The sequence below is a fragment of the Manacus candei genome, unplaced genomic scaffold, assembly GCF_025592945.1.
Source record: "Manacus candei isolate 608988 ecotype Guabito, Panama unplaced genomic scaffold, ASM2559294v1 h1tg000110l, whole genome shotgun sequence".
In the NCBI taxonomy this organism is placed as follows: domain Eukaryota; kingdom Metazoa; phylum Chordata; class Aves; order Passeriformes; family Pipridae; genus Manacus; species Manacus candei.
In genome coordinates, this window is record NW_026138158.1 from 130,000 (window position 1) to 151,878 (window position 21,879).

General features: G+C 56.2%; 1 protein-coding gene and 1 pseudogene across 1 annotated transcript; one reads left to right on the forward strand and one right to left on the reverse strand.

The window, feature by feature from the left end:
* Window positions 1-21,879, reverse strand: part of LOC127461657 (zinc finger protein 729-like) — a 258,708-nt pseudogene that overhangs the window by 97,752 nt on the left and 139,077 nt on the right.
* Window positions 7,946-10,629, forward strand: LOC127461641 (class II histocompatibility antigen, B-L beta chain-like). The gene is made up of 5 exons (XM_051769654.1): window positions 7,946-8,325; window positions 8,827-9,096; window positions 9,754-10,035; window positions 10,300-10,406; window positions 10,509-10,629. The coding sequence occupies exons 1-5, from the start codon at window positions 8,241-8,243 to the stop codon at window positions 10,515-10,517; spliced, it is 753 nt and encodes a 250-aa protein (XP_051625614.1). The 5' UTR covers window positions 7,946-8,240; the 3' UTR covers window positions 10,518-10,629.

A 21,879-nucleotide genomic window follows, 5' to 3' on the forward strand; every position in this document is an offset into this window, starting at 1 on the left:
GGAACCATAATAGCGGGGAATGGGAGCAATTGGAACCATGCTCTGGGCAACTGGGATCATACTGGGAGCAGCTGGGCCCCAGCTGGGCTCATACTGGGATCACACTGGGGCTGACAGTGATCATACTGGGAATGACTTCAATAATACTGGGAGTATGTGAGAGGCACTGCAACCATAAGGGGGATGACTGGGATCAAACTGGATTCATACTGGAAGTGTCTGGAAGTTCCTGGGATCATACTGGGGGTGACTGGACTCATAGTGGGATCATACTGGGAGTGACTGGACTCCTAGTGGGATCATACTGGGAGCAACTGGGACCATGCAGGGGTAAAATGGAATCCTACAGGCAGTGACTGAAAGTATCTGGGGCCAGACTGGACTCAGACTGGGAGTCCCTGAGAGGGAAAGGAACCATCCTGGGGAGGCTGGGAGTAACTGGGACCACCTTGGGGCAACTGGGATCCTACTGGGAGTGACTGGGAGTGACTGGGATCCTAGTGGGAGTGATCAGAACCATACTGGAACCATCCTGGGTGTGACTGTGACTGGGACCATACTGGGAGTGACTGGAACTACATAGAGGGGAACTGGGAACCAGTGGGGCCATCCTGGAAGCCAACTGGGGAAATACTTGGAGCAACTGGGATCATCCTGGAAGAAAGTGGGAGTGACTGGGAGTGCCAGGGTGCATTCTGGAGGCAACTGGCATAGACTGGGAGTGACTGGGAGTGACTGGGATTGTACTGATGGGAACTGGAAGCATCCAGAGGCAAGTGGAAGTAACTGGGTATGACTGTGAGCATGCTGAGGGCAACTGGGATATACTGGGAGAGTCTGCAGCCATCCTGGGGGTGACTGGGAGCATACTGGAAGAGACTTGGACTGTGTTGGGGGCAACTGGGAGCAACTGGGACCATGCTGGGGTAACTGTGATTGTACTGAGATCATACAGGGATCATACTAGGATCATAATGGGAGCAACTGGGTCTCTGCTGGGAGCAACTGGGATCACAATGGGAGGAACTGGGAGCAACTGTGACCACACTGGGGATAAGTGGGGTCATACTGGGATCACAGTGGGAGCAGCTTGGTCCATGCTGGGGGCAATGGGATCATCTTGGGAGCCACTGGGCCCACAGTGAGGGTGACTGGGGTCATACTGGGAGTGATTGGAAGCATTCTGAGGGCAGTTGGGACCATGTTGGCACAACTGGGATTTACTGGGAGCAAGTGGGATCATACCGGGACTGACTGGGATCATACTCGGAGCAATTAGGACCATATTGGGAGTGACTGGGAGTGACTGGGATTATGCTGGAAGCTACTGGGAACAACCAGGATTGAGTAGGACCACAGTGGAAGCAACTGGGATATACTGGGAGAGTCCAGGAGTGACTGGGATCATTCTGAGACTGACTGGGATCATAGCGGGAATGACTGGGAGGGCCAGGGATCATCCTGGGAGCAACTGGAACCATAGTCAGTGACTGGGAGGAACTGGGACCCTGCTGGGGGCAAATGGCTTTATCCTGGGAGTGCCAGGGCATGTCTGGGTTCATCCTGGGTGTGAGTGCCACCATCCAGGGTGTCACTGGGAGCTACTGGGATGGTCCTGGGAGGGACTGGGAGGGAGTGGAACTCTAGTGGGGTGACTGGGAGTGACAGGGATGATACTGGGAGTGACTGAAACAGAGTAGGGGTGAATGGGGGCTACTGGAACCCCGCTGGGGGCAACTGGGATCATCCTGGGATCATACTGGGAGTGACTGCAATAATACTGGGAGTATGTGAGAGTGACTGCAACCATACTGGGGGTGACTGGGATCAAACTGGATTCGTACTGCAAGTTCCCGGGATCATACTAGGAGTGACTGGACTCCTAGTGGAATCATACTGGGAGCAACTGGGACCATGCAGGGGCAAAAGGCCTCCTCCAGGCAGTGACTGAAAGTGCCTGGGACCATACTGGACTCAGACTGGGAGTCCCTGAGAGGGAAAGGAACCATCCTGGGGTGGACTGGGAGCAACTGGGACCACCTTTGAGGGCAATTGGGATCCAATTGGTAGTGACTGGGAGTGACTGGAATGATAGTGGGAGTGGCCAGGACCACATTGGAAGTGTCCTGGGAGTGACTGTCAGTGACCAGGATCATACTGGGAGTGACTGGAACTACAGAGGGGGAACTGGAAGCAACTGGGACCATGCTGGAAGCAAGTGGGAGTGACTGGGAGTGCCAGGGTGCATTCTGGAGGCAACTGGCATAGACTGGGAGCAACTGGAAGTGACTGGATCTACAAAGGGACAACTGGGATTGGCTGGGACCATGCTGAGGGAAGACTGGGATCACACTTGGATTGACTGGATCTGTGCTGGAGGCAACTGGGAGCAACTGAGACCATGCAGGGGTAACTGTGATTGTACTGGGATCATACAGGGATCATACCAGGATCATACTGGGAGTGACTGAGTCTATGCTCAGGGCAACTGGGATCACACTGGGAGGAACTGGGAGCAAGTGGAACCATGCTGGAGACAAGTGGGATCACACTGGGATCACAGTGGGACCTGCTTGGCCCATGCTCGGACAACTGGGCCCACAGTGAGGGTGACTGGGGTCATCCTGGGAGTGACTGGGAGCATTCTGAGGGCAGTTGGGACCATGCTGATGCAACTGGGATATACTGGGAGCAAGTATGCTGGAGGTAACTGGGATTATAGTGGGAGCGACTGGGAGCACACTGGGAGTGACTGGGAGTGCCTGTGAGCAACTGGGATCATGCTGGAAGCTACTGGGAACAACTGGGAGTGAGTGGGACCACACTAGGGGCAACTGGGATATAGTGGGAGACACCAGGACTGACTGGGATTATACTGGGACTGACTGGGAGCAACTGGGACCTTGCAGGGGGTAACTTGGATCCTGCTAGGAGAGAATGGAATCAGACTGGGAGTGACTGGGATCATGCTGGGATCAGACTGGGCGTGACTAAAAGTGACTGAGATCACCCTGGGGGTGACTGGGCCCATCCTGGGGGTGACTGGGCCCATCCTGGGGGTGACTGGGAGCTCCTGGGCCCGTGCTGGGAGCCCCTGGGCCCCCCTGGCTGGAACTGCTTTCCCTCCTGCGGGTTCTTGGCAAAGGCCCCAAAGCACAAACTCTACTCCGAGCCCTCGGTGCGTTTCCTCCCTTTGGGCAGCAGCAGCTCCTGAGCCCTGAACAGGCTCCTGTCCCCTGCAAACACTTCCCCTGCCTTTGACCTGGGAGCTCTCAGGGACTCACACATTTACTGAATATTGAAACTTGGCTTTTTCTCTTATTTTTCTTATTTTTTTTTGTCTTTCTTTCCTCTTTATATTTTCTAAAATTCCCTCTCCCCTCTCTTTCCCTCCCTTCCCTTTTCCCCTCCCTTCCCTCTGTCCTTTGTGCTGCCAGCATGATCCCAGTTGCTCCCAGTATGATCCCAGGCACTGACAGTCACTCCCAGGATGGTTCCAGTACGGTCCTAGTCACTCCCACTAGGATCCCAGTCACTCCCAGTCAGTCCCAGTCACTCCCAATAGGATCCCAGTTGCCCCAAGGTGGTCCCAGTTACTCCCAGCCTCCCCAGGATGGTTCCTTTCCCTCTCAGGGACTCCCAGTCTGAGTCCAGTCTGGCCCCAGGCACTTTCAGTCACTGCCTGGACGATACCATTTGCCCCTGCATGGTCCCAGTTGCTCCCAGTATGATCCCACTAGGAGTCCAGTCACCCCCAGTATGATCCCAGGAACTTGCAGGCACTCCCAGTATAATCCAGTTTGATCCCAGTCATCCCCAGTATGGTTGCAGTACCTCTCACACACTCCCAGTATTATTGCAGTCACTCCCAGGATGGTCCCAGTATGAGCCCAGCAGGGGCCCAGCTGCTCCCACTCTGATCCCAGTTGCCCCCAGTGTGGTTGTTCCAGGATGGATCAGGAATGGGGACCCCTCTGTGCCCCCCCCCTTGTGTCACCCTGTTCTGGGGGAGCTTTGGGGGGACATCTGCACCCCAACACGGCATCCAGCGCATCCCAAAGTGTTCTGGGACCCCCTTGAACCTGGGAATTGAGGGGAACCATGGAAAAACCCTTGTCAGAGAGAAAATTGGGTGACCCAAGTCCTGGATGCTTTTAGGAAAGAGGTGTAAACATTTCTTGAAGATTGGAGGGGGGTGACTTTTTTATTCTTGACCTTTCCAGTTCTCCATTTGGGGGCAGGATGTCCTCTGGGCCAAGGTTTTGTTCCCTTTGCAGTGAGTGCAGCCTCAGAGGGCTGAGCCCTCTCTGGCTGGGCTTGGCCTCTCCTGCAGAGACTCAGGCCTGGCTGGGCTGCCCCAGGCAGACGCTGCAGGAAGAAGAGCTCAGGCCGCCTGGGTCTGGTGTCCCTGGGGCTCAGCCTGTGCCCCATTGCTGGGCAGGGGCTGAGCCCCACCTCTGCCTCGGGGCCTTGGCCAAAGGGCTGCCAAGGAAGAGGCCCAGGAGCCTTGGGGCCTGCCCAGCTTTCCTCCTCCCTGGGGGCTCTCAGTCCTCCCCTGACACCGTGTGGGCCCAAGGCCTTGCTGGCTTCGGGCTCACGGCCCGCCGGCACCATCCCAGCGGCCTGATCCCCCTCCTTCCCCTCTCTCCAGCCTCTCCTGCCTTTTCTGGCAAGGGACCATCCAAGGCAAACCCCGGTTCTCAGCAATGGCACCTGTGGCACGGCTGCAAGGCTCCAGTGGGCCAGGCAAGAGCAGGAGCACCGAGAGCCTGAGGAGCCAGGAGATGCCCTGGCTGGGCATGGTGCTGCTGCGGGACGAGCTGACACCTCTGCACAGTCTCTGCCCGTCCCTGCCAGCCGACTTCTGCCCAGGCTCTGGGCACGGGGACGCAGCACTGACACTTTTCAGCCCCCGCGCTGTTCCACAGAGGCTCTGATGTCACAAGGCCCTTGCCTGGCAGCCAGGAGATGGGCAAGGCAAGGCAAGGACAGAGCCTTGGGCAATAGACAATGGATGATGGACAAGTTCTTGGCCATGGCCATTTGTTAGAAAAACAAAGTAAAAGTTTAAGGCCTGCCATATTTCAGTGGTCAGAGACCTGGCAGAGAAATCTTTTTTTGAGACCTGAACACCAAGAAGGCAGAATTTCCAAACCACAAAGACCCTTAGAGAAACCAGAGATGAAGGCAAAACCAACACAGACGGTTACTGAGGCTCTCCCTCTCTCGGGAAAAGACAAGAAAAGGACAAAAACTGTGGGCTAAGCATCATGCAAAGTGAGAAATCAAGAGCCAATAAAAGAGAGAATAAGAATTCCTGCAGAGAACTGGTAAGCCAATGGACACGAATTCCTTTGTCTGCTAAAATGTAGAAAGAGTTAAAAGTCTTGAGAACTGATGTACAGGTGTTAGAGAGCAATTCCTGTGTCCCTTCAACACTGAGTAAAGTAGGGTCACCTCTGGAACCCAACCAACTGCTCAGAGATTTTATTCCCCGGCTTTCGCTGACGGTTTCTGGGGACCCAGATGAGACAAAGCAGCGCCGACAGGGCAGAGCAGAGGAATCGTTGGCCCTGCAGCGTGTACCAAAGGAGTTTTGGGGAGATCTTCCAATTCCTTGGTCTGGAGAGTTCACCATGCCTTCTTTTCTGGGAAAAAGAACAGACCATGAATTTTGGGTACTTGATTTTAAGGCCTTTTGCCTGCACATAAGGCACAGCAATGGGAAGGACGCAGCGTGAGGCTGAGAGGTTTCTGTCATGGTTTGTGGGCTTGGGTGAGATTGGGCCAGAATTACAGGACACCTGTAAAATCTGGGCTTTGGGAAAGGTTGGGGAGGGTTGGGAAAGGTGTTCAAAGGGCGGTTTTGCCTGAGGTGTTAAACATGGGAGCGGGTCTGTCTTCCCAGTTCTGAAGAGAAGAGATCCCAGAAAGCTTCCCTGCAGGTTGTGTTTTAAGGAACAGGAGAAGAGACTGAGGGTAAGGGGTTTCTTTCCTGGAGGGAAGGGCTGTCGTTCACTTGCAGGAACCCTGTGCTGAAATTGCCAGTCCCACTCCCCAAATTGAATAGGGACAAAGATTCCTGCCAGACAAAAAGGGCCAAGACAGAAAGCTCTTGCTGCCCATGAAGTGCCCAGGGTGTCCCCCAAACTGCATGTGAAACCCGAAGGTTCCAGGCTTTCTTTCCTGGGGGAAAGGCCGTGACATTCCAAAGAGTCCCGTGGCAGACAGGTGGGGCTGCACTGTGGGGGTGTGAGGTGTTGGTTCTTTGGTTGCCAGGGGCTATTCCAGAATGGAGAGGACAGGCTGTGACATCACAAAGGGGCCCATGGCACAGGGGTTGGGCTGCACTAGGGGCTGTGAGACATTGGTTTTTTGGTTTCCAGCAGCCATTCTGGAATGGAGGGGATAGGCTGTGACATCACAAGAGGGTCCATGGCACAAAGGTGGGGCTTCCCTTTGGGGTTGTAGGGCATTGGTTCTTTGGTTGCCAGGGCCCATTCCGGAATGGAGAGGACAGGCTGTGACACCACAAAGGAGCCCTTGGCACATGGATGGGGTTGAACTGTCACGTGGTGGGGGCTTGGTTCTTTGGTTTCCAGAGGCCATTCCAGAATGGAGAGGATAGGCCAGAATGGATAGGACAACAAAAGGGCCCAAAGCACATGGGTTGGTCTGCACTATGGTGTGGGGTGTTGGTTCTTTGGTTGCCAGGGCCTATTCTGGAATGGAGAGGACAGGCTGTGACAAAAAGTGCCTGTCAGAACTGCAAAGACGGATGCACAAGTATCTTATGTGGGCATATTCTCTGCTCTGCCCTGCAGACCCTTGTGTTGGGGTCAAAATTCAGCCTCTCTGCTTCCCTCTCCTGAGGGACTTGTTCTTAGACATCCCTTTCCCCTCCCGGCCATTCCCAAGCCTGGACCCGGCTCTCAGCCCCTCTCTGGCTCAGAGCCCTCAACTTCTCTTGCAGAGAGCTGGGCCTGTCAACCCAGCTGCCAAAAGCACGGCCCTTGGGCTGCCTCGGAGGTTCCTGCAGTCGCCCCAGGCCCTGCCCAAGGCCCTCCCATCAGGGGCTGGGCCCTGGGGGCCGGGGGAGAACCCACCCGTGGCTTGGCCCTTCTCGCCCAGCCCTGCTCTGGCCCAGCCTCCTCCCCCTGCACACTCCCCACTGCCACAGCCTGCGCTGGGGCAGCATTTCCTTCCTGGGCCCTTTCCAGCTGCCCCCATGGGGACACTTCCATTTTCTGGGCCAGGCCCCAGAGGCAATCCCAGCCAGTCCTGCCCCTCGGCCCCAGCCCGGCTCACTGACTCCTGGGGGCCCCTGGAAGCCAAGAGCCAAAGGCCGACCCCCCCAGAGTGCAGCCCCACCATCTGCACTGGGGCCCCAGGGCTTCCCTTTCCCAAGCAGCCCCTGCAAAGCCTTGTCAGAGAGAAAATTGGGTGACCCGAGCGCTGGATGCTTTTACGAAAGAGGTCTGAACATTTCTTGAGGAATGGAGGGGGGTGACTTTTTTATTCTTGACATTTCCAGTTCTCCATTTGGGGGCAGGGTGCCCTGGGGGTCCCTCAGTCTTCCTTGAGCCCTGGAGCAGTTCCCTGGGGCTCTGTTTGGGTCAGATCCGCAGTGGGGGGATCTCTAACCCCCCTGTCCATCCCTGGGGGCTGATGGAGAGCCCCAAAATCTTGGTCAAAATGTTATTTGGGCACTACCAGACTAAGCCCCCAAATGCGGAGAAGCTCCATGTCCTCAAAAGTCTTGGATAAGAGGGATTTGGATACAATCAAAAATCCGGGGATTGGGTACCCTCAGCTCCCCATCTGCCTCTTGTTTTGGGCAACTGTGAGCTCAGGGACAACTTTATCCTCTGTTTAAGGTTCAGTTGAGCCCCAGGAGCCCTGGATGGCTGTTTTTTTGTTTGCCCTGAGCTGCGGGAGACCTGGCTGGGCATTTTTGGTGGGCCCTGAGCTCCCCCCTCCCCCGCAGCCCACGGACCCCCCGAACCCCCCAGCCCCGGGGCTGCCGCGGGGGCCCCCAACGGCCCTCAGCCAATCCCAAAGCGCCCACGCCGCCCGCGCCCAATCCCAGCGCGCCGCGCTGATGACTCATCAGTCGCCGGGAAGACGCCTCGAAAAAAGGGCCCCAACTGCGCCCTCAGCCAAGCCCAGCGCGCCCCAAACCCCCCAAAACGGCGCCGCCCGGCTGGTTTGGGGCTGTCAGCAGCTGTCCGGCGCTGGGCATGGAGCGTGTGCGGGGAGCTGGGGCCGTGCTGGCGGTGCTGGTGGTGCTGGGAGCCCCCCCGGCTGCGGGCGAGGAGCTGTCGGGTGAGCGGGGGGGGCGGGCAGGGGGTCGGGTGGGAAAGGGGGGAAGGAGGGGAGAAAAGAGGGGGTGGGAGCCCCAAAAGTGAGTGCGAGGGGGGTCGGAAGGCCCGGAGTGAGTGACAGGGGTGTGGGAGCCCCAAAGTGAGGTCGGGGTGGGTCTGGGGATTGTGGGGATGGTAAGAAAGGGGTGCGAGAGAGTGGAAAAGGAGGTGGGAGAGCAGGCAGAGGGGTGCCACGGGGGTCCCTGGGTGTCCCTTGAGCCCCGGAGCGGTTCCCTGGGATCTGCGGGGTAGATCCGCAGTGGGGGGGTCCCCAACCTCCCTGTCCATCCCCCGGGGGCTGATGGGGGGGTTCCCCCCCGCCATGAGCCGGTGCTGGGGCGTCCGTGGGGCAGAGGGTGGTGGGAAAGGGGGGTCCGGGGTGGCCCCCTGAGCTCCCACCCTGCTGTGGAGGGGATGATGGGGGGGGACGGGGCATCCCCTGACCCGTGTCCTGCACACACAGGGGTGTTCCAGGAGATGTTTAAGTTCGAGTGTCACTTCATCAACGGCACTGACCGCGTGAGGAATGTGCTGAGGAAAATCTACAACCGGGAGCAGTATGTGCACTTCGACAGCGATGTGGGGGTCTTTGTGGGGGACACCCCATTTGGGGAGAACGTTGCCAGGAAATGGAACAGCGACCAAGAACGACTGGAGTATGCACGGTCTCTGGTGGACACGTGCTGCCCGCACAACTACAAGCTGTACACCCCGTTCAGCGTGGAGAGGAGAGGTGAGCATGGGGCAGAGCGGGTCCCCTCGGCCCCTGCCCCAGGAATGTCCCTGGAGCCCCTCAAAACCTCCCTGGGAATAATCCCAGACCCCTCAGCCCTCCCTCTGCACTTTCCCATGCCCTTTGGCCTCCTCCCAGTCCATCCCAGTCCATCCCAGTCTCTCCCAGTGCCCCCCCGCTTCCCCACCCGCTGGGGCCACCGAGTTCCCGCCCCTCAGCCAATCCCAGCGCGTCCCTCTGATGACGCTCCAGTTGCCAGGCAGACCCAAAGCAAAGACTTCCCTCCCCAGGACTCAGCCTCCCAGTCCCGATCGCTTCCTTCCCAGTCCAGCCCAGTCATTCCTAGTCCCTCTCACTTCATTCCCAGTCCCTGTCATTCCATTCCCAGACCCTCTCACTCCATTCCCAGTCGTTCTCACTTCACTCCCACATCTCCCAAATCTCTCCCCAGTGCCCCCCAACCCATCCTCTTCTATCGCAGTCTATTCCCAGTCCCTCCCACTGCCATCCCAGTCCCTCCCAGTGCCATCCCAATCCCTCCCAATGTCCTCCAAGCCCTCTCCTCTCCCTCCCAGTGCCCCCCAGCTGATCCCAGTGTCTCCCCCGTCTCTGCCAGTGCCCCCCAGCTGAGCCCAGTGTCTCCCCCGTCCCTGCCAGTGCCCCCCAGCGTGTCCATCTCGCTGGTGCCGTCGAGCTCCCAGCCCGGCCCCGGCCGCCTGCTCTGCTCCGTGATGGATTTCTACCCTGCGCCGGTGCAGGTGAGGTGGTTCCAGGATGGGCAGGAGCTGCCGGAGCACGTGGTGGCCACCGACGTGGTCCCCAGCGGGGACTGGACCTACCAGGTGCTGGTGCTGCTGGAAATCCCCCCCCGGCGCGGGGTCACCTACAGCTGCCAGGTGGAGCACGTCAGCCTGGAGCACCCCCTCAGCCGGCACTGGGGTACGGCCCGGCCCCCCCAGCACCGGGGGCAACTGGGGGCGACTGGGAGGGAGTTTGGTGGGTGCTGGGGGGGATGGGAGGGGGGTTGGAGGGTCCTAAAGGGGCCGGGAGGGGCTGGGTGGGATCCCTGCAGGGGCTGGGAAGGGACTGGCAGGAGGTTTGAGGGACCCCCGGGTGGGCTGGGGGAGAGCGGGCCGGGCTCTGTGGGGTGCCGGGTGGTGCCTGGGAGGTTTTGGGGGTGCTGACCCCCCCGGCTCCCCCCAGAGATGCCACCGGACACCGTCCGCAGCAAGATCCTGGTGGGGGTCGGGAGCTTCGTCTTGGGCTTGGTCTTCCTGGCGCTGGGGCTCGGCTTCTACCTGCGGGAGAAGGTAAAGGGGGGTCCCCGGGGGTCGTGTTTCCCCCCTTGCCCACAGTCTTTGGGCCCCCCCTGTCCTCCCACCCCGCTCTCACCCCCTTTTCTCTCCCCACAGAGCTCCTGAGCCGCCGGCGGCCGCAGCCCCTCCCCGTGGCCTCGGGCCCAGCCGGGACCCCCCAGTCCAGCCCCACACTGAGTTTGGGGGGTCGTGTGTCCCCCCCAGCCCTGCTTTTATTCTGACCCCAGCTGGGCCCAGTGTTCCCAGTAAAGCTTCCCAGTTCTTCCCAGTCCCTGTTACTGGGGGGCAGTGAGGGCAGGGGGGAGGGGATCCCTGTCATAGCTTTACTTCTTCTAAAAAACCAAGCAGGAATTTTTCTTTCCCCTGCCCCACTGGAAAAGAAAGATGTTGAATGGGGGAGGGGGCTTTGCCTTGGGTGACTCACACCCACAAAAGAACTGGCCCAGCCCACATTGCAGGTTGGGAGCCCTCAGAAGGCTGGGGGGGGTGGAGTTTTTTGATTTCTCCTGGGCAAAGGGCAAGGCCCTTCACTTTGGCCTTAACTCAGGCAAGGGGTGTGTTGGAGAGGCTCCGAGGTCCTTTTGTTCTCGGCCTGCTCATCTGGCTGTTTGCTGGTTCCCGTTTGCCTTCGTTTCCTGCGCCCTGTTCTGCCCCCAGCCCGGACCTGCTCGGACTTCACGGGACAGGTTTGACCCCCTGTACCAGGGTGAATTTATGCTGATACTTCTGGTCTGTGTTTGGCCCTGCCACCTGTGAAAGCTTTGCTCTTTCCCTGCCAAGTTATGGGAAAACAAGCACTGATAAACGGGAAAGTTGTCCTTGAAGAGAGCTTCTTGTATAAACGGTTGTAATTGGCATTCTGTGATTGACTAGTTGTCTTGCAAGGTCGCTTGAAGGAGAGTTTGAGGAGGAGGATGAGGAAGGCTCGGCCCCAGACTCAATTAAGAAAGACCCCCAAAGCACACTGTGTGTGTGTGAGGGGATTTCCCAAGTTCTCACGTGCACAGAAGGGATGCACTGACATAACGGGGGGTGGGACTGAGGGCCTCGGGCTGGGCTGTGCTGGCCACTCCTGGGAGGCTGTGGCCACTCAGTTAATTGTATAAAAAGCAGATAGTGCTTTCTTGGGGAGAGCTAACTTCACACCAAGGACAACGCTGCCTTTGGCAGGGACACCTGCCAGTTTGTGAACTTACTGACTCTCCAAGGATGCAGCTTCTGCTCTGGGTAATTATAGGCCTGCTAGGTCAGTAAGAGAACTTTATGGGCAACAGCTGGGGAACTGGGGGCTTATTTCTCTCCTCCTTCCTCCCTTTTGGATTTGTTCGTTTTGTTGGCCACCTCTTGGTAATAAATATTGGTTTTTGTTAAGCTTTTAACGGTGTCTTGGTTTCGAGTTTCAGTATGGTTTTGAACCCTCCCTAATACAATCAGGAACAGTGTGGCCAGCAGGTCCAAGGAAGTGATTCTTCCCCTGGACTCAGCACTGGTGAGGCCACACCTGGAGTGCTGTGTCCAGTTCTGGGCCCTCAGTTCAGGAAGGACATTGAGGTCCTGGAGCAGGTCCAGAGGAGGGCAACGAGGATGGGGAAGGGGCTGGAGCACAAGTCCTATGAGGAGAGGCTGAGGGAGCTGGGGCTGTTCAGCCTGGAGAAGAGGAGGCTCAGGGGAGACCTCCTCACTCTCTACAACTCCCTGACAGGAGGGGGGAGCCAGGTGGGGGTTGGTCTCTTTTCCCAGGCAACCATCAGTAAGACAAGGGGGCATGGCCTCAAGTTGTGCCAGGAGAGGTTTAGGTTAGATATTAGAAAGAATTTCTTCACAGAGAGGGTGGTCAGACATTGGAATGGGCTGCCCAGGGAAGTGGGGGGTTCCCAGTCCCTGGAGATTTTTTAAAAAGAGACTGGATGTGGCATCAGTGCCATGGCCTAGTAACTGCAGCGGTGTTGGATCAAGGGTTGGACTTGATGATCTCGGAGGTCCCTTCCAACCCAGCTGATTCTATGATTCTATGATTCTATAAGGAACTCGTGGTTCACAGAAGCAGCAAAGCAGGCAAAGTGTTACAGAATCCCAGAATGAAAGAATGTGCGAGTTGGAAGGGACCCCACAGGGATCATCAAGTCCAACCCTCAGCTCTGCCCAGGCCCATCCCCAAGAGTCACAGCCTGTGCCCCAGAGGATCATCCAAACTCTCCTGGAGCTCTGTCAGCCTTGGTGCTGTGCCCACTGCCCTGGGGAGCCTGTTCAGTGCCAACCAGCCTGTGGGGGAAGAACCTCTTTCTAACATCCAACCTGAGCCTGCCCTGACACAACTCCAGGCCATTCCCTGGGGGCTGTCCCTGGTCCCCCCAGAGCAGAGCTCAGGGCCTGCCCCTCCTCTGCCCCTCCTGAGGAAGTTGGAACTGCCATGAGGTCTCCCCTCAGTCTCCTCTTGTGCAGCTGAACACCCCAAGTGCCCTGAGCTGCTCCTCCTAAGGCTTCCCCTGCAGAGCCTTCCCCATCCTGGTGGCCTCCTTTGGACACTCTCGACTGGCTCAATCTCTTCCTTCCATTGTGTCCCCCCAGAGTGCCCCACTATTGAGGTGAGGCCGCCCCAGGGCAGAGCAGAGCGGGACAATCCCCTCCCTGGCCCGGCCATGCTGGGCCTGATGCCCCCAGGACAGGGTTGTCCCTCCTGGCTGCCAGGGCACTGCTGACTCCTGGCCAAGTGGGCACCCCCAGGACCCCCAGGGCCCTTTCCCAGCACTGCTCTCCAGCCTCTCATTCCCACTCTGTCCCCACATCTGGGGTTGCCCATCCCAGGGGCAGAATCCGGCACTGCCCCTTGTTGAACTTCCATGGGTGGTGATTCCCAGCCCTGGGATCTGTCCAGGTCTCTCTGCAGGGCCTCCCTGCCCTCCAGGGACTCAGCAGCTCCTCCCAGGTTGGGGTCATCTGCAAACTTGCTCCGTGTCCCTTCCAGTGCTGCGCCCAAGTCATGGATGGAGATGTTGGAGAGCACAGGGCCCAGGTGGAGCCCTGGGGAACCCCCCTAGTGACCCCCATCTGATGTCCCCCAGTCACTGCCACCCTCTGTGCCCGACCCGGGAGCCCATTGCTCGCCCAGCACAGGGTGTGTTTATCCAGCTCTGGGATGGACACTTTGTCCAGAGGGATCTGGGCACAGACACTATGGGAAGCTTCACTGAAACCCAAGAAGGTCTCATCAAGTGCCTTCCCTTGATCAGCCAGGGGGTGATGTTGTCATAAAGTAACTCAGGTTTGATCAGCAGGCCTTTCCTCTGGGGAAGCCGTGCTGGCTGTGATACCCCACAGCAGGGTGGGAGCTCAGGGGCCACCCCAGACCCCCCTTTTCCCACCTTTTCCCCCGTGGCCACTGCAGACCTGGCTGTTGGGTGGAGGGGAACCCCCCCATCAGCCCCCAGGGATGGACAGGGGGGTTGGGGACCCCCCCAGTGCAGATCCAACCCCCCCAGAGCCCCAGGGAACTGCTCCAGGGCTCAAGTGATGGGGACACCAAGGGACCCCCATGGGACTCCTCTTCCTGCTGTCCCACCCCCCTTTTCTGCCCCTCTCCCACCCCTTTCCTATGGTCCCCCCAACCCCCACATCCCCCCTGCACTCAGTTTGGGGCTCCCATCCCTCTCCCAGTAACTTTGAGGTCCCAACACCCCTCACACTCAGTTTTGGGGGTCTCAGCCCACCACTTTTCCCTTCTCTCCCACTCCTTTCCTATTGTCCCACTGAACCACAGCTTCCCTCTGCTCCCTTTGGGGGTCCCACCCCTTTGGCCCCTCAGCTGAAGGGGTCCCACCCCCCCTTTTTCCCACCTTTTCTCCCCTTTCCTGCTCCCTTTTCCCCATCCCCCCTGTGGCAGGGGGAGTTCAAGGCTCAGACAAAGTTGGTTGGAGAAGTCCTGCCCTGGAGTCCCGAGGGGCAGAACGGACTCCCTGGCTTTCTAAACTCTGCACCCAGAGGAGCCTGGGGGCAGCTGGATCCAATCTCAGCCTTGCATTGTGACAATGGTTTGAATTTAAGGAATTATAGAGATGGGATTGAACCAGTTTTGTCCCACAGGTTTTAATGATGGAAAAGCAGATATATTTATATCAATGAACTACTTATTACTAATAATGATCAGACAGAAGGACTAAACCAGAATTATTTACTACACAACATACACACTAAAACTACCAGTAGTGCAGGATAAGATAGGACAGGGCACTACACTAAAGCAATTGTTGAAGCAATTCTACTAAAGGTGGCAAACAAGCAAGAATTCTTAATTAGAGATGGATGGAACTGCCCCAGACCAGCGCTCGTGGCGAGATCTCTGCTCTCAACCTCCAGCAGTGACCTTGGGGGGTCCCCAGCCAAGGCAGGAATCTCCACACCCCCCAAGAAGGGTTCTGTTGGAAGAACCTGCCCCTGGGAAAGGGGACTGGCCCTTTCTGGTAGAAACCCAGGGACTGACAGTCCTTGGACTCCAGGGGTCCCCTCACCATCAGGGGCTTCATTTGGGGTGAAACCAGTCTGGGGTCCAACATCTCCTGCCTTGGCCTGGCCCCCTCTCAGCTCAGCACTGACCCCTTTGCAAATGGGGCATTGTCTTGGTGCCATTGCAGGGGGATGTCCTGCCCCAGTGTCCCAGTGTTCCTTTAATTGCCAGAGGCCCTGCAGTGTCCCAGTGGCCCCTTGATTCCATGACCTTCGGAAACACCTCAGGGTTCCTTTGGTTCCATGAGGCCCCCATGTCCCAAAGGCCCCTGGATTCCATGAATTCTGCAGTGTCACAAGGACACAAGTGTGACAAGGGTCACAATACCTGGTATTGTACTGGGAGTGACTGGGATCATACTGGGAGTGACTGGAACCAGAGAAATGGTTCATGGGAGCAATTGGAACCACATTGGGTGCAAGTGGGATCAGAGTGGGAGCAGCTGGGCCAGTTCTGGGCTCATACTGGGATCACACTGGGACTGACAGGGATCGTCCTGGGAGTGACTGCAATAATACTGGGAGTATGGGAGAGGGACTGCAACCATACTGGGGGTGACTGGGATCAAACTGGATTCGTACTGGAAGTGTCTGGAAGTTCCTGGGATCATACTGGGGGTGACTGGACTCCTAGTGGGATCATACTGGGAGCAACTGGGACCATGCAGGGGCAAATGGCATCGTCCAGGCAGTGACTGAAAGTGCCTGGGGCCAGACTGGACTCAGACTGGGAGTCCCTGAGAGGGAAAGGAACCATCCTGGGTGGGACTGGGAGCAACTGGGACCACCATGGGGGCAACTGGGATTGTATTGGGAGTGTCTGGGAGTGACTGGGATCCTAGTGGGAGTGACCAGGGACTCCAGGGACCACTCTGACACTGCCGGGCATTCTGGAGCTGGAGGGATCTGCAGACACTTGGCAACCTCCTGGAATCAAAGGGCCACTGGGACACGGGGACCAAAGGAACCTGGGACTCAGTGGAGCCTCAGGAAATCCAGGGACCATTGTGACACTGGAGAACCACATGGAAACAAGGGGCCATCCTGATGCTCTGGAACCTCCTAGAGCCAAGGGGCCATTGTGTCACTACAAGGACTTACAGATCCAAAGGAACACAGGGACACTGTGGAATCTCCTGGAGCCATGGGGCCACTGTGGCATCTGAGGCCTCATGGAACAGAAGGAACCCTGAGACATTTGGGAAGCTCTTGGGATAAGAAGGGCCATTGTGACAATACAGGGCCTCAGGAATGCTGAATGCTGAATCATTTTGGAACCTCGTGGAACCAAGGGGACACTGTGACACTGCAGGGTCTCATGGAAACAAAGAAACCCTGGGAAACTGCAGAACCTCTGGAATTTAATGGGCCATTGTGACTCAGGGCAATGTCCTTGAGTCAAGGGGCCACTGTGACAGCACCGGGCCTCCTGGAATCCAAGGGACCCTGGGACACAGTGGAACCTCCTGAACTCAAGGGCCCATTGGGATTCTGTGTAACCTGTGCAATCAAGTGGCACTGGGACAGTGCAGGACCCCATGGAACCAAAGGAATGTGGGGACACTGTGGAATCTCACGGACAAGGGGCCATTGTGACATGTGGAGCCTCATGGAACCAAAGGGCCACTGTGACTCCTCAGAACTCCATGGAATCAAGTGATTGTGTGATTGTGTGACTGTGATTCTGTGATTGTGTGATTCTGTGACTGTGTGATTGTGTAACTCTGTGATTGTGTGATTGTTTGTGTGATTGTGTGACTGTGATTGTGTGACAGTGTGATTGTGTGACTGTGAGATTCCATGACTCTGTGTGATTGTTTGATTGTGTGACTGTGTGACTGTGTGATTGTGTGATTGCTTGATCATGTGACTGTGTGATTGTGAGATTCCATGACTCTGTGATTGTGTGATTGTGTGATTCTGTGACTGTGTGATTGTGTGAATCCATGATTGTGTGATTCTGTGATAGTGTGATTGTGTGACTCTGACTGTTTGTGTGATTGTTTGATTGTGTGATTCTGTGATTGTGTTGTTGTGTCACTCTGTGATTATGTGATTGTTTGATTGTGTGATTGTGTGACTGAGGTTCTGTGATTGTGTGATTGTACGACCCTGAGTCTGTGATTGTTTCATTGTGAGATTCTGTGATTCTGTGACTGTGTGATTCCGTGATTGTGTGACTCTGTTATTGTGTGATTGTGTGACTGTGATTGTGTGATTGTTTGATTGTGTGATTGTGTGATTGTGTGACTCTGACTCTGTGACTGTGTGATTGTGTGATTGTGTGACTGTGTTTATATGATTGTGTGATTCCGAGACTCTGTGATTGTGTGATTGATTCTGTGACTCTGTGATTGTGTCATTCTATGATTCTGTGATTGTTTGATTGTGTGATTGTGACTGTTATTGTGTGATTGTGTCACTCTGTGATTGTGTGATTGTTTGATTCTGTGACTGTGTGATTGTGTCATTCTGTGAATCTCTTATTCTTTGATTCTGTGATTGTGTGACTGTGTTTATGTGATTGTTTGATTGTGTGATTCTGTGACTCTGTGATTGTTTGTGTGCTTCCATGACTTTGTGATTGTTTGATTGTGTAATTTTGTGATTGTTTGATTGTGTGACTGTATGACTGTAATTGTGTGATTGTGCAGTTGTGACTGTATGATTGTGTGACTCTCTGATTCTGTGATTGTATTATTGTGTGATTGTGTGGTATTGTGATTGTTACTGTGTGATTGTTTGATTGTGTGACTGTGTTTATGTGATTGTGTGATTGTGTGACTCTCTGACTCTGTGACTGTGTGATTGTTTGATTCTGTGATCGTGTGACTGTTATTGTGTGATTATGTGATTCCGTGACTCTGTGATTGTGCCATTCTGTGACTGTGTGATTCTGTCATTCTGTGATTCTCTTATTCTTTGATTCTGTGATTGTGTGATTGTTTGATTATGTGACTGTGTGATTATGTGATTGTTTCACGTTGTGATTGTGTGACTGTGTGACTGTAATTCTTTGATTGTGTTATTGTGATTCTGTGATCCTGTGATTCTGTGATTGTTTTATTCTGTGATTGTGTGACTGTGTGATTGTGTGACTGTGACTGTGTGATTTCATGACTGTGATTGTGTGATTGTGTTATTGTTTGATCGTATGATTCTGTGACTGTGTGATTGTGTGATTCTGTGACTGTGATTGTTTGATTGTGATTGTGTGATTCCGTGACTCTCTGTGTAATTGACTCTTTGACTCTGTGATTCTGTCATTCTATGATTCTGTGATTCTTTGATTGTGTGATTGTTATTGTGTTATTGTGTGATTCCATGACTCTGACTGTGACTGTGTGATTCCATGATTGTGTGATTCTGTGGTTGTGTGATTGTGTGACTCTGATTCTGTGTCTCTGCAATTGTGTGATTCTGTGACTCTGATTCTCTGCCGGAGCTCACGGTTTGGTGGTTTTGCCCTTGGACTCCTCTGCTCCTCCTGCTCCTCTTCATCACCTGGTTTGTGGATTTGGTGGGGGATAAATCCTCGTGGAAAGGGAAAATGTGGATCTTCCAGCACCCAGAAGAGAACTGAGCTCTGAGGTGCCTGAGCTGGGAAATGACACTTTGCCGGGTTGGGGCTTCCCGAGAGGATGGGGATGTCCCGAGATCATGGGATGGTTTGGGTGGGAAGGGACCTTCCAAATAACCCAGTGCCACCCCCCACCCTGGGAAAGGACACCTCCCACTATCCCAGGTTGCTCCAACCTGGCCTTTGACACTCCCAGGGATCCAGGGGCAGCCACAGCTTCTCTGGGAATTCCAGCCCAGTCCCTCCCCACCCTCCCAGCCAGGAATTCCTTCCCCATCTCCCATCTCTCCCTGCCCTCTGGCAGTGAGAAGCCATTCCCTGTCCTGGCACTCCATCCCTCATCCCAAGTCCCTCTCCTGCTCTCCTGGAGCCCCTTTAGGCTTTGGAAGGGTCACACCAGAGCTGGGAGGTGGCAGGGGATTGTCTGAATTTTGGGCTTTCAGCAGGATCTCAGATCCCTTGTCCCGTTCAGCAGTGTTGACATTTTCTGCTGGCTGGGTACCCGTGAGGGTTCCTCAGCAGGCAGCCATCGGACAGTGAATGCCCCCCTCCTGCTCCGTGCCTCAGCTTTTATAGCTGAGCTGACCTCCCATGGTCTGCAATGTCCCTGTGGTCAGTTGGGCTCAGCTGGCCTGCTTGGGTCCCCTCCCAGGCTCTTGCCCTCAGCTAAGGAAGGAATGTCCCAGTGTTGGTGCTGTGCTTGGCTGTGGCAGTTTGAGTCACATTAGAAATCCAAAGTCCAATTTCCAGGTTTCCCCCCACCCCTTCCCACAATTTATCTCAACACCGGAGAGAAACTTTCAGGTCAGAGGTTTCTGTAGGGGAAGGGGAAGTATATACATTTATTTACACAAATAAATATACTGTACAAACTAAAGGCAACTATATATATATTACATTTCTATCAGTCAGTCCTTTCAAGCCCCTCCTTTTAACTACTTTAGCCCAGAAGCAGCTTTTCAAGGCTGATACCTAACACAGTCTGCCGTGGAGTGTTCTGGGCTCCTGAACACTCCCCCCTCACCAAGTTCTAGTTGTTTGTTGCAGTCTCTCCTCCTCATGAAGTCCAAGAAGATAGCTTTGAGTCCTTGCTCTTCTGCTGCTGTGTGATTTCTCTCTCTCTGCTTCATACCTGGGTTTGTAGGTTGCTGCAGTGTAGTTCAGCTTATCAAGCGTCCACGTCCTGGAATGTTGATTTCTCCTCAGGTTTTCGGTTGTCTTGCATTTTAGTTCACGGCAGAGACATCCTCTGGGCCCCCCCTCTCTCTCTCTCTGGGGTCTGTCTCCAATTTCACTTGGGATTCCTTTCCCGAGCCCCAAGCTGATTTATCAGCCTGTCCACTTGGCTCTGCTTTAATGCTGAGCCTCAAAATCCACCCCCCCAACCTAAATGCAGTGGGGGGGAAAAGCCCTCTAGCCTTGGCCACAGGCAGCTCGGTTCAGTTCTGCACTGTCCCAAGCGTCCCACAGCTGCAGGGGGGGGAAAGAAGGCCTGGCTTCCTCCCTCTTACCTCAGGTGCTGTGAAATTCTTCTTTCACAGCACACACTCCAAATGCTGCCTCTAACTCTAGCCAAAGGCTGAGCTGGGGGGCCACAGGGCTCCCCTCTCCCCCTCCAGGAGGAAGAGAGGGAGCCCAGCCACCCCCTGGCCTTGTCCACCTACACGCAGCAGACACCAACAGCAAAACAACCCAGAACTGCCAACAGCTTCCGGGGCTGTGATATGTGATTTTGAGCAGAAGCAAACAACGAAGACGGTGATCAGCTCTCCAGGGACAACTGCCCTGGCACCCAATCACCTCTGAGCCCCCCCAGCCTCTCAGGGGGGCCAATTTCAAACTATGACAAGCTCTTCCCGCAGTCGGGGCACTCGGGGCTTCCCTTACCAGTGGGTCTGTTGGTGCCTGGTCAAGGCAGCGCTCCGGATGAAGCTCTTCCCACACTCCCCGCATTTGTGGGGCCTCTCCCCACATTCCCTACACATGTAGGGCCGTTCCCCAGTGTGGATCTGCTGGTGGCTGAGGAGCTTGGTGCTTGTGCTGAAGCTCTTCCCACATTCCAAGCACCTGAAGGGTTTCTCTCTGCTGGGAGGCTGCTCAGGGACCACCAGCTCGCAGCTCCGCCTCAAGCTCCGGCCGCCTTCCCGGCACACGCTGGCTCTTTCCTCCTCACAGCCCCCTGGGCTGGCTTTGGAGCCCCTCCTGCGGGGGCATCTCCGGCCCTTTTCCTCCCCGCTGCCTTCCTGCGCCGGGGAGCCCTTCAAAACGGCCTCTCCCACCAGGCTCTGCCGGGGGGATTTGTCCTCCGCGCTCTCCGGGCTCACCTCGGGGCCTGGGGCAGGAACCAACAAGGACACGCAGGGGATTTGCCTCCGGCCCACAGGGAAGCCCAAGGACATCCCCCCAACTCCGGCCCCGGCAGGATGGCCACAAAAGACAGACCCAAAGGGGCACTGACTTCCTCCTCACCTGCCTGGGGGGCCCAAGGCATCTTCCTCTTCCTCGCAGCCTCCTCCTCCATCCGCCCAAGCTTTGGGAAGCAGAAATCCTGCTGGGGGGGGGAAAAATGGGGTAAGTGTGTTGCCCAAGTCCATCTCTAGAATTCACTGGCCATCCTGTGTCCCTGAAAACCTCCAAAACACCAACATTCAGCCCAGAAAAAAAGAAAACAACAAGATTTGGGAAAAAAAACCCGCACAAACTCCCCGCAAATTTGCAAAAGATCAAGAGTCAGCAAAAAATATACTCCAAAAAATGAACATTCAGCCCCAAAAAACCCTCCCAGACGTTTCCCCTCTCTGGTCTCTGCACCTTTACCTTCTGAGGTCTCCCCTCTCTGGGCTGCTGGGGGTCCCGCTTAGGGGTGCCGGGGTTTTTGGGGGTCTCAGGGGTCCCTTCTCCCCTCACTCTCTGCTTCAGGGGGCCGGGTTCCCAGACATTCCCCCTCTCCGCCTTCTCCACTTTCTTGGCCCGGGGATCCAAGGGGTCCCCACTGCCCAGGCTCCCCCTTCTCCGGGACCCCCCTTGCAGCCTCCCGGGGCTCCTCCCTCTCCCTGCTCCCCCCTCCAGCCTGCCGGGGGTCCCCCAGCTCCGCCATCGCCCCGCTCCGCTCTCCACACTCCGGGGCTCCCGCCCTTCCTCCCCCCAGCCCCGGCTCTCCCGAGGGCTCCCCAAACCCGCTGCCTCGGCTCCCTCCGGCTCCCCCGGACCAGCCCCCCCCGCCCACACCGGCCTCACAATGGAGCCGCCGGGGCCTCACCCACCAACACCAACCCCCAACAAGGGGGGGACCCGCAGCCCCCCGACCACCCACGGGGCTCTGCCCACAACCCACCCCGACACCGCCCCAAAACACCCCCCGGGGACCCCCAGCAGCCCCCCGGCACA

Coding starts and splice junctions, on each gene's coding strand:
- LOC127461641 (XM_051769654.1), top strand. CDS start 8,241: ATGGAGCGTGTGCGGGGAGCTGGGGCCGTGCTGGCGGTGCTGGTGGTG. Junction 8,326..8,826: donor TGCGGGCGAGGAGCTGTCGG/GTGAGCGGGGGG, acceptor CTGCACACACAG/GGGTGTTCCAGGAGATGTTT. Junction 10,036..10,299: donor CCCCCTCAGCCGGCACTGGG/GTACGGCCCGGC, acceptor GGCTCCCCCCAG/AGATGCCACCGGACACCGTC.